Source organism: Microtus oregoni, unplaced genomic scaffold, assembly GCF_018167655.1.
Source record: "Microtus oregoni isolate MIOR12 unplaced genomic scaffold, Mior012 000012F_ref0000307, whole genome shotgun sequence".
Lineage (NCBI taxonomy): Eukaryota > Metazoa > Chordata > Mammalia > Rodentia > Cricetidae > Microtus > Microtus oregoni.
The window spans coordinates 15,531,277-15,543,545 of NW_024543071.1; the positions used below are offsets into that span (position 1 = coordinate 15,531,277).

A 12,269-nucleotide genomic window follows, 5' to 3' on the forward strand; every position below is an offset into this window, starting at 1 on the left:
AAACCACTGTATACTTAATAAATAAATCTTTAAAAAAAATTTATGCCCTGGCAGCCCGTATATGAAGAAGAAACAAAAAAAGAAAGAAAAAGAAAAGCCAACACCCGGTGGCTGGAGAAGGTTCAGTGGTTAACAGCACATTCTATTCGTGCAGGGCCCAAGATGGGTTCCCAGCACCACATCGTGTAAATCACATTTCCTGTAACCCCACTTCATGAAATCCATTGCTCTCTTCTGGCCTCTGAAGGCACCTTGTATGCACATGTACAAACCCCAGACACATTCACATAATTAAAAATATAAACAAAATAAATATAAAAAACTAACCAAAACCAAAGCGAACAAAAGCCAATACAACCCATTGAAAAAATAGGGCACAAAATACATAAACTGTCCAAAATCACATGATCTGAGCTAAAAATCCAAATAGCTAACTCTACTTATTAAAGAGATTGAAACTACTATAAAAATTTTCCAGAGAGAAGCCAGTTGGTGGTGGCGCATGCCTTTAATCCCAGCATTTGGGAGGCAGAGGAAAGTGGATCTCTGTGAATTCGAGGCCAGCCTGGTTTACAGAGCAAGTTCCAGGACAGGTTCCAAAACTTCAGTAAAACCCTGTCTCAAAAAAAAAAAAATTCCAGAAAGAAAATTTAAGACTCAAATGGTTTCCATTGGTATGGTTATGTTCCAAAAAAAAAAAAAACAAAAAAACCCAATGTAGATAAGTGACTAAAATTTGTCAGTCTTTGACCACTCCATAGTAAAAGTCTCAAATGTTATTTACTATTATAAGATTCCTTCTAGTTTGAAATCAAACTAGTGAATATAATAGCTGCAGGCAAGCTAGGCTTTGTCCTCATGCAACATTTGAAAAGGTAGCTTCATTGCTGAACCAGAGGCAGAGAGTTCTGCGTTGGAGTACTTTAATACGTTTTTTATATTGCATATAAAGCACATAAGCATAAACCAGTAAGATGCCTGGCTGAAAACTACCTTCTTTGTGAAAGCAGGCTGTAATTCTGAACAAGTTTTCAATTTTCACACTGCTGCTAGGGTAAAACATTTTAAAGAGTTTAATTTTTTACAATGGATTCAATGACACAGGATTATCTAACAAAGTAATGGCTAATCAATAGAAGGTTTAGTTGTCAGGTGAAACATATAACACACTAAAAGGGATTGATTGCCAGGCTTCTCCTTATTTACTAGAAGGTATATATTTAAAATGACACACTTGTTACCAGGCTGCATTCTTTTAACCTTGCAAAGGGCTGCTTAAGAAATCTGTTTCAACAGCCCTATAGCAAAACAAGATAAAGTATAATGAAAATGCTTAGAGACTGGGGGTGTGGTGGGGAAACAGGGACCTTCAGATATACAGTAACATCAAATAATGTCCCAGGCAAAAATATGGGCTAGAAAAATTAAATTACAAAACAACTACAGGGAAGCTGGGACTGGGCCTTCCAAACGCCACCCAGACTCCGCCGAATCCCAACCGAAGATACAAAGCTCTAACTCAGTGCTTCTCACCTCCTGACTGTGGCCGCCCTTTAATGCAGTTCCTCAACCATAACATTATATTTGTTGTTACTTCATAGCTGTAATTTTGCTACTGTTATGAATTATAATGTAAATATCTGACATGTGACCCCTATGAAAGGGTCAACTGATTCCCCAAAGGGGTCACGAGCCACAAGTTGAGAACCACTGCTCTAACTGCCTTCCTTCCATGTTGACCTAAGAACAGACTTAGAATGTGTGCAGCTGGGCACAATAGGCTTTCTATCCTCCCGCCCCTTCCCTTTTATTTATTCTTAAAAATGATGCATTCAGATTAAGCACTGAAAACAAAATGAATTGGGCCCATATGGACTTTGACCAGCATATAAGCTATTTCCTTTATAATTTATTCACAGTATCTCAACTCTCTATATGAAAATACACTTTTTATGGTCATTACAACCCAGGAGTTCAATAATATGTTTTCTACTAAGTCAGTGATTACACAATTTATCAAAGAATGATTACACTGAAATAAAAGGAAACAAAACACCAACCCTATACGGTCTTCTTTGCTCAAAGTAATTTTAAGAAAGCTGGTTATTAAATTGCTTCTTTTTGAAGAAGGATTTTTGTAGCTAGGCACAAACTGCCAAACCATGCTGGGGTGTTTTTGTTGTCATCCCCCGCCCCAAATGTTATTAGACTCTGAAGAATTCAGCAGAAGTGGGAAGTTATAGAAACAAATCACTTCATGAGATTCAGAAAGATCACTTTTGTCTTACTTAAGAGACCTACATTAATTACCTTTAAGATCTTTTACATAGATTATTTAAAATATGTACAATTTATTTATTTATTTCAAATGAGGTGCTTCTTCCAAAGTATTAAATAATGTCTACAAATGCAAAAGCATTTTTATAAATAGGTAATTAAAACAGATGACTAAAATTAAGTCAAGCTGCAAAACATTACCCAGAATGCATTGTTTTTTATTTTTAATAAACATCTCAGGCAATTTTTCCCCCACTCAAAGCCCAAAGCACTTCAGGAAGAAGAAAGAGGAGGTAGGAAGTTTCAAAGGGTAAAACACACATATAATAATAAAATAATGCTGAACCTTAAACTATTTACAAGAAAGTCCCTTAAGCATAGTTTGTCATGTTGCAATTACACCTTGCCTACTGCCAAGCCAAAGTGCTAACTATTGCCACTAGAGGGAGAAGTGCCTTAACACAAAGCAACAGCAGATAGGGAATGGGCTTTCTTGAGCAATTATCAGAACAAAGCTCCCTTGGCTGTGTGTACCTTCTAATTACTCAATACAATTAAAATGACTAACCTAAAACAAATAGAAGAAAAAACTGCCTGCCTGATAGCAGGGACTTCATTAAACCTTTCCCCTCATTAATCAAATCAGAAAGAAGAGAATGCCATCATACTCAAACACTGGCTGTGGTAAAGGCAGTGAATTCTGTGAGGCTTCATTCCTTTCTTTTAGGGAGAAGTGACTCTTTAAAAAGCAATGTTGTGGTATTTCCCCATCTAGATGCTGCCTGAAAACAAACTGTCCTCCAAAGAACATAACACCGTATGTCTTCTCTCAGCTTATTGGTTTATGAATGACTTTTTGTTGCTGTTTTGCTAATACACACTCTGATGTCATTTTCTATGTTTGTGAGGTGTATCTTCTTCCTACTTGCCCAACTGTAGAAAGGAGCCAAGCCCACCCTTGTTTCGATTGGCTCTTTTAACTTTAAGTTCCTCCATGGTGATGTTTATAACAATGTAGGGAGAAGAAAAATCTCAGGCAAGGGTAACAGTTACTTATCCTTCCAAAAGATCCACATAGTTCCTTTTGTATGGCCCAGTCATGAATAGAAGATGATAACAGATTCATTTTTCTTTTGGCTGACATTCTTTTTTTCCAGCAGTCTGCAAGGTGTTGAAAACCTGGCAGCTGTTACCTCCCGGGATGAAGATACTTTTTTATCGTCCCTTGACAGTTTAACTCAGTGGGTCAGCACCTTTACAGACTGCAAAGTATCCTTGAAGAGGATGGAAGCTTGAATTACTGCTCCCTCCCTAATCAATGTAAACCCTCACTGCAGGTGAAGTTGCCATCTATAGAGGTGCACAGGGGAGGAAAATGGAATGCCCTGAGCCAGATGGTTTTTATCTTGTTTTTAAAGAATAAAGGAACAAGCTAACAAGGGAGACAGCTACTTTGTTAGCTTCTTGGCCTCTCTCATGGCTTTGCATCCCCAGGGTTCCAGCTACACAAGAGAAAGAATACAGGAAAATGTAAACACTTAAAGAAATATAACTAGAGGGCTGGCATCATGCTGCTTTCAAAGAGCCGAGAGCGCTCCACTCAATGCTTTATTTATCACTGCCCACGTTCTCAGTAACGTGGACACACACACAAAAGGGGTGGAGGACGGGAGAAGAATTAGGCAGCAGTCAATTTACTCAATTACTGAGAAAAGGAGAAGTGACAGATCCTATTAGCCCCAATGTGAACAAACAAGAGATGCATGTGGTAATGCTACATTTTCAAAAAGTAAAGAACATTTTCACTATCTTCTCTGGCCGCCCCCATCACACACGAAATATAAAACAGTGGTTATGGTTTCTATAGCTTCACAGTTTAGGAGTAAAAGCAGAAGGAAAATTGTATCTATGTTGCACTTTTTAAAACTTCATACTTAATGCCAAATGATGACAAAAGAAGTTGTTTCACAACTTTCTCCTTCACTATTTCTGGTAATTTCTCTGTCAAGTTTTCAAAGTGTTATTATGGTAGTCTTAAAACACAGGCCCAAAGGAGTCTTTCCTTTTGTGTTTTAAGAGAGGGTTTGTAGTACAAGATTGTTATTATTTCTGTTTTAAATGGTTTTTAATTCACCAGTGAAACCACATGAACATTTTGATAACTTAGATATTATATTTAATAGATATAACTTTCTTTTACCTTGTGCTAACTTTGTAAGCTGTATTTTCAAAGAATCTGCCCATTTTATCTAGTCAATTTTTGGCATTAAGTTATTTATAATATTCTAATATTCTTTTAATGTTTCTAAGAATTATAGTGATAACCCTTTTTTCAGCTCCTCCAATATTAAAATAGCTTTTCAAATTAATATTAGTGGCCATGTCCCATCAACAGTGGCAAGCCTTTGCCTGAGAATAAATGATATAAACTATAAGGTTTAGTTATCACAATATTAGGTTGTTAGAGTACAAATGAATTTTTTATATTTAAGAGTAAGAGATTTCTTAAATCGTATTAATTTCAACTGAAGAGACTGGCCCCCATGAAGCAAACACTCACTTTAGATTGACTGGCCTTGACATCTTTTTATCTATAGTTCATGACAATAGGCAAACAAAATAGCAAATGGCATTTCCTTATTGTCAAATGCAACAGAGAAAAAGCGGAGTTTAAACAGCTTGTGTATTATGCACTAGATTAAAAAAAAAAACAGCAGTGGGGTAATCAAGTTCAGGGCAGTCCTGGACAGCTGCCCTGTGACCCGCTTCTATTGACCCCTGCTATTCATCACTCTTTCCCAAGATTGAGAGGGCAAGCTCCTAGGGAGTGACCACCACAATAGACAGACACAAGCCAACAGTAATCTGGTTCAAGCAAAAAACCAGATGGCACTGCAATAAATTTACAAATCTGCATTCATGGGGCTGTTTTTACACCCAGAAGCTAAAAAGCTCCAAGGCCCCAGGAGGATCTCCTACTTCCCTAATTCTAAAGGCCATTTCTCTTTCCAAGAACACTGAGTTCATGCTCTTCACAAAGAGAATGGAGATAAAACCCTTTACAAAGAAGGGAGGGGGGGAAAGCCTCATGACCTAATTAATCTCCAGAGCTTGGATCTCAACCCTGAATGGCAGATATTAGAAAAATCATTCTGAAGAAATGGGGGGGGGGGTAAATTAAAGTGGAGGGAGTGAAGAGAACCTGCTAAAATAGCAACGGGGAAAAAACATTAAATCTCTTTCAAATACTGCACACAACAGATCTTGCAAGAGGAAAATGATTCAATAATGTATGCATTTATTTTTAAAATGAATCAGATTAGTCCCATGTGTGACCTGCTGGTCCATCTGTATGTGCTGGACTTAATAGGCACGGTTCTCTCTCTTGCTTCAGTTTGAAGTATGAGAGAGATAAATTTAGTTTAATTTTCAACAGATCAGCCTATCCATTTTCCAAATGGACCATCTGGATCAGCCTATTAAAATTAATTTATAACTTTGCAGAGTGAAAATTCGTTTGTTAGCTTAAATAAAGTTGCCAAAACTTTTTGTCGCATCACTGTTTTCTGACAGTTGCTTCTGTATAGTGGGTAGAGAGTCTCCATCTCCAAGTTTACCTTACTCAACAGTGCTCTGATAATTCAGCATACAGATCTGGTATCTATCTCCAAATAATTAAACTGATCATTTCAAAATCAATTTGTTTGTTTGTTTTGAAAGCTTTCTATATTGACTTAATTCTATTTAAAACAATTATTTTTATAAAAAAATGGGAAAGTGCCTATTCAAAAAAAGAGTTAACATACACTAGATGAAAAATGATTGTGGCATGCTTTCAAGTGCTTTCTTTTTAGGTTAAAGCTATGAAAACTGGACTCTGGAGGCAGAAGTAGAAATTTTTTGGAAATAGTAAGGTCCAAGTTCCAAATCAATGAGCAGTTCTGATCAAGCCTAAGCTCTTCAAGCTTCCATTAGTTTCATCAGTAAATTGGAAATCATATATCTACCAACTCAGCAGGGCTATCACAGAATTAAGTGAAATAAATATGTTCATTGTGGGTATCCATCAAAAACCGTATCACTGCTCTCCTGTGTCCTAAAACAAGGCCATAAACACAACAAATTAAAATTATTTGTATTACTGCTGGTACTCATTTTATACAAGTTGATACTAAAACTGACTGTGTCACTTATTTTCTAGCTATAATTAATAAATAATTTAATGACTTATTCTGGTTCTAGTAAATAACGAAGTATTAACAGGTTATAGTAGCGAGGACTTGTTTTCAGTCACTATTTTGGATATTTTAATTAAAAAAAAAATCATGGGCTGGAGCGATAGCTCAGCAGTTAAGAGCACGGGCTGCTCTTCCAAAGGTCCTGAGTTCAACTCTCAGCAACCACATGGCGGTGGCTTGTAATCATCTGTAACAAGATCTGATGCCCTCTTCTGGCCTGCAGGCATAAGTTCAGATGGAACACTATAATAAATAAATAAATAGATCTTTAAAAAAATCGTACTGAATTTTCACAAGTAAAATACATTACACCTCTGGGAAGCAGGGCACAGAAGCCTGAGGAAAAGGGGTTTAAAGTTTTCTCTTTTTTCCCCCTATGTGTGTGTATTATGCAAGCATGTGTGCATGTATGCAGAGGTCCTCAATCACTCTGCACTTTATTCATTGAGATTCCCTCCTGGGATCTCCTGTCTCTCTGCCTTCACAGTGCTGGATTACAGGCGTCCTGTCACGCTCATGGGTTATGGGGATCTGAACTCTGGTCCTCATGTTTTCATAGCAAGTACTTTAAACACCGGGCCATAGCTCTAGTCCCACAAAAAAGGTTTTAAAGTAACCATCTATAGTGGACTTCACTTCTAGAAACAAAACAATACATATCCAAACTAAAAGAAACTACCTTTGTTACAGAACTGTATTATTATTATTGGTATTACTATTACTACTATTTAAATGTATGATGAACGTTGGCCAGGCATGAGGTACAGGCTTATAATCCCAGGACTCAGGATGCAGAGGTGGGAGGCCTATAACATCAAGCCTTCTAGCCTGGGTTATTTAATGAGCTATTTAGTTTAAAACTAAAATGTATAAATAATCTTTACTGAGAAATATTAGTGTTAACTATTTCATGACCATTCTATAAAGTACTTAAGGTCATCTTGCCTAAACAAGACCTCTTTACTTCAATTTAAATATTTACTATATATACAGACTGCCTTGTACTTTTGCATCCAGAATATCATTTTTTGTTGTTGTTGTTTTGTTTTCTTTTGTTTTTGGAGACAGGGTTCTCTGTGTAGTTCTGGCTGTCCTGGAACTCACTCTGTAGATCAGACTAGCCACAAACTCAAAAAGATTCTCCTGCCTCTGCCTCCCAAGTGATGGGATTAAAGGCATGCGCCACTACAGCCCGGCTACATCCAGGATATTTTTAAATGATTGAAGTATGTTACCTGATTGAAACTGACGGCTATGGCCAGACCAACTTCAGAATACAGGGCTCTTGATTTAAACTCAGTGTTTAAAGAACGATAGTCAAGGGTTTCCTGTCTTTTGCTTTGTTGTTGGAAGCTTTTTATTTTAAGTAAGACTGAATTTCATACCTGTCTAAGTGAATTCTTCTCTGGTATTATCTTCCTAGGGGGTTCGCCATTATTACAGTCTTCTCTCTCTGAGGAATTCTGTGAAAGAAAGTAAGCTTTAATTCAGTTCTCATTCTCTTCGGTCTTATTCTGTGGGAGTAAACTGAATTACATTTCTAATTCTGTAAGCGAGAACACCATGTGTATCTATGCATTTGAAGATTTATATACATACAGACATACACACATGTAAAGGAAACCATATGCCCATGTATATAAATAAATTCATGTTGGGATCTGGGTGGAGGTATTCTGTCTGTTTAAGCACTACCCAGAAGAACCACATTGACTAGAAGTCTAGTTTATCAGACTTTGACACTGGGCTGATAAGGAAGTCCTAGGTCACATTTAGCTGATGACAATTTAAGCCATGATTATTATTTTTTCTTTTATGTAATCAGTCTTCAACTACTGTGACTGTTTGATACTTAGTCTGAACTCTTAGAAGGATCAATCTCTTGTTCTCACCTCACATTTGATTTTCTTTTTTACACAAAAGCAGTGTAGTTCTTATTAACACAAGTAATATTTACTCTAGGATTTAAGATTAGGGTCCATTTATTTGTCACTATCACTTCAAATAGTAGCTACAAGATCCTAAAATGTCAGTGGAATTTTTATATACCAAGGAGAAACAATTAAATTAAAAGCAAATTCAAAAGTGTTCAAAATCAGTTGAGTATGGTAGCTTATGCCTTTAACCACAACACTGGGAGACTGGCAGGAGATTCTCTGGAGTTTCAAGTTTGAGGCCAGCCTCATCTGTTTAATGAGACCCTCTCTAACAAACAAAACAAGGACAACAAATGTTAACCATTTACAAAACAAACACAGAAAATCCCAATTACATTTATTTGAATTCTCAATTAACAGTAAAAGATTACAGTTCACAGCTGACAAATTTATTACATTATATAAAATCATCATATTCTAACTAGAGTTTATTTTTACATTTAGGACATATTTCCTGAATCTAAATATGAATTTATCTGGAAAATTTCATACATGTATAAAATTATTATTTAATCGCCACTGTGCTGTAAATCAACATAAAATATATTCTGTTTTGGGAGAAAAGAAAGGAATGAAACTGCCCAAGGAGTAGGGAGAAATAGTTGAGTTAATGACTATAGAGTACTACAAATGAGGAAACCAGGTACTGTTTTTGAGACAGGGTCTCACTCTGCAGCATTGGCTGGCCTAGAACTCACTATGCAGAAGATTCGTGGAGATCTGCCTGTCTCTGCCAGAGTGTTGTGATTAAAGGCTAGGTGTTATCGTTAAGAAGAATTTTTTTGTTTGTTTTTGTTTTTCAAGACAGTTTCTCTGTGATTTTGGAGCCTGTCCTGGAACTAGCTCCTGTAGACCAGGCTGGCCTCAAACTCACAGAGATCCACCTGCCTCTGCCTCCTGGGTACTGGGATTAAAGGCATGCATGTGCTATCACCACCCGGCAGTTAAGAAGAGAAAAAAGGAAGAAAAACCTGTAAACATTGTTCAGAGTTAGTTCTTTTTTGATAGATTAACTAAACACTTATTTTGGCCAACCCATTAAAACAAAGCCAACCAGAATGAAAAACCCAGCATAACAGTTACATAAAACAGAGGTAGCAATGCTAAGTAATTAGGCTATAAGGGGCAAGGAACTGGTTGTTGCCTAATATTGAAGGAGAAATGTGGAGTGTCAGTAAATTAGAGATGAATAATCACTCCAACATGAGAGTAACAACGGATGAAGAAATTGTCACATGAGTCTAATAGGTCACCTTGGCGGTCCTCAGGAACCTCACCACTAACACCCAGAAGAGTTCAATTACTTACTGTCTGCACCCTATGAGAAGGAATCCCAACAAGAAAAGTACCCAATTGCTGCATTAAGTTAAGTTACAGGCAATAAACTCAAGAGTAACTAGTTGACACAGGGGAGAATCACCTAGGGGCTACTAAAGTAGCAGGTGAACCTTTTATAAATAGTAGGGCTGTTACATTAATTTCAAATGTATCCCCCTAAGATACTTAAGAAAAAAAAAAGAGTAACTCTACAGTGAAGAAATCTGGCAAATAACCAGCTCCTCACCAGTGGTCCAGCTTTCCTTTTGGTCCCATACTTAAGCTCCTATTACTCATTATTTTACCCATTACTTTTTTGTTTTCAGCACATCTGAGTTTCCAGTAGAGTTTTCCCCCTTTGATTCAATTTTAATATACTCAAGACTATTTCTGCACTCCAACTGTCTCTCCTCTAGTCCAGCCCAACAATATTTACTTCTGACAAGCTCTGACAGCCTTGCTACAGTCTGTACCTGACACAGCATATACACTACTGTCAGAGCTGCCATGCTAAAAAGGTTATTTTGCTACTCAGAAACCCTTTAAGTCAGGCGTGGTGGCACATACCTTTGATCTCAGCACTTGGGTGGCAGAGGCAGGTGGATATCTATAGATCTCAGACCAGTTTATCTACATAGCAAGTTCCAGCACAGCCAGAGCTATATAGTAGAGAGATTCTGCTTCAAAAAATAAAAAGAAACCTCTTATAGCTCCCTGGTACTTATATAATTGACCCAAACTTAAATCATTACAACACGAGTAGTTTAGCCAGTGTAACTTGACAAAGGATTGCATCATTTGCATAGCATTATTTATCATCCATCAAAATAAGAACATACTTGTTCAGTCTTGTGTTTTTGACAATGCGAATTCCTTTTCTTCTCCCCATCTGCATCTTTCTTTTCTTTTCTCTCCCTACCTTCTCTTTCTCTTTGCTCCCCCTTTCACTCTTCCTCCTCCTCTATGCCCCTACCTCCTCTCAGACAGGGCCTCATTATTTAACAGCCTCTATCTTGTAACAATACTCCTGCCTCAACCTGAATTGCCAGGGTTATAGGTATATGTCACTATACCTGGCTCTTTTTCTCTCTGAAACAACTTTGTTCTATATAGTCCAGGCTGACCCTACAGTCAGTATGTAGTCAATGATGACCCTGAAATCTCATTTCTCTCATTTCCCAAGTGCTTGAGTTACAAATGTGTAACATCACACCTGGTTCACTTTTGCTAATTGTATTTGCTCAATATAATAGTAGCCTTTCTCCCTAATCTTTTGATCTATTAAAATCTCAATTCAAAGTTTGGTAAGAGGGCCCAGTGAAAGATGTTTGTCACCAAGACTGATGACCTGAGTTCAATTTCTGGAACCTATGTGGTGTAGGATGATAATCAATTCTTGCAAGCTATCCTATGACCTCAATATATGCCTATCCTGGTATATAAGACTTTAAACATCCCCCCCTGCCTCCACACACAGAGAATAAAATGAAATAAATGCAATTTAAAAAAAAAACTTGATTCAAGTATCAACTAAAATACCATTACAAAAAAGTTGGTGATTATCATTCCCTGGGGGAATTAATGTCTCTGAATACTGATTTCCAATTTGGCACTTTTCAATATTATATAGCTTGATATCATATTTGATCTCTTACACTCATGAGTTGAAGCTCTCTACCCTCTCTTAGTGCTGGAGGTTGCTAGGTAAGTGTTCTACCACTGAGCCACATTCCAGTTTTCCATGTCATATTTGTGTATGAATATGCCTTCAACCTATGCTGTGAAATTCCTCCAAGATCGGCCATTTTTTCCAATTCCACATTCTAACAGAAGAGAACTGACCTCTTCAAGCTGTCCACTGACCTCTACACACACACACTTTCCTGGAACCAAACACCCTTCAGTTTGACTTTCGAATCCTTCCCTCAACTGTTTATATTCTGCCTTTGTCAAACAAATCTCTTCATATGCCACACAAACTTGTTTTATGACATTGAATCTGAGTGAAAGATTCCTTAATTCTACTGTAGCTCGACTGACAATTATGAACATAAGAAAATTATTCAAGCTCCAATATCCGTAAGATGAGGTTAAACTGTCATCTTCACTAAGAAACAACATAACCATTCCATCCTATTCTACTGAAAACTCCTTGTCCTCTGACCTCAATATATTTATTCATCATGGCATGCACAAGTTTGCCCATATGCACAAACACTAAAAGAAGCAATTAAAAAAATAAAGTCAGAGCCAGGTGTTGTTGTTGCATGCCTTTAATCCCAGCACTAAGGAGGCAGAGGCAGGCAGATCTCTGTGAGTTCGAGGCCAGCCTGGTCTACAAGAGCTAGTTCCAGGACAGGAACCAAAAGCTACAGAGAAACCATGTCTCGAAAAAAAAAAAAAAAAAGAGCTAGTTCCAGGACAAGTAGGGCTGTTATACAGAGAAACCCTAAAGTCAAAACCCAATTGTTCACTATCATGTAGAATGGCAAACACACAT

The 12,269-nt window shown here is 37.2% G+C and overlaps 1 protein-coding gene across 9 annotated transcripts in view; it reads right to left on the reverse strand.

The window, feature by feature from the left end:
* The window catches only part of Btrc (beta-transducin repeat containing E3 ubiquitin protein ligase), a 177,711-nt gene that overhangs the window by 69,532 nt on the left and 95,910 nt on the right, over nucleotides 1–12,269 (reverse strand). For 7 of the 9 annotated variants that reach the window (XM_041660926.1, XM_041660922.1, XM_041660920.1 and 4 more), the window contains one exon: nucleotides 7,901–7,978. The exons of the other annotated variants lie outside the window; for them this stretch is intronic. In XM_041660926.1, the coding sequence (XP_041516860.1) occupies nucleotides 7,901–7,978 (78 nt within the window). The remainder of the gene's footprint in view (nucleotides 1–7,900; nucleotides 7,979–12,269) is intronic. 9 annotated transcript variants of the gene reach the window in all.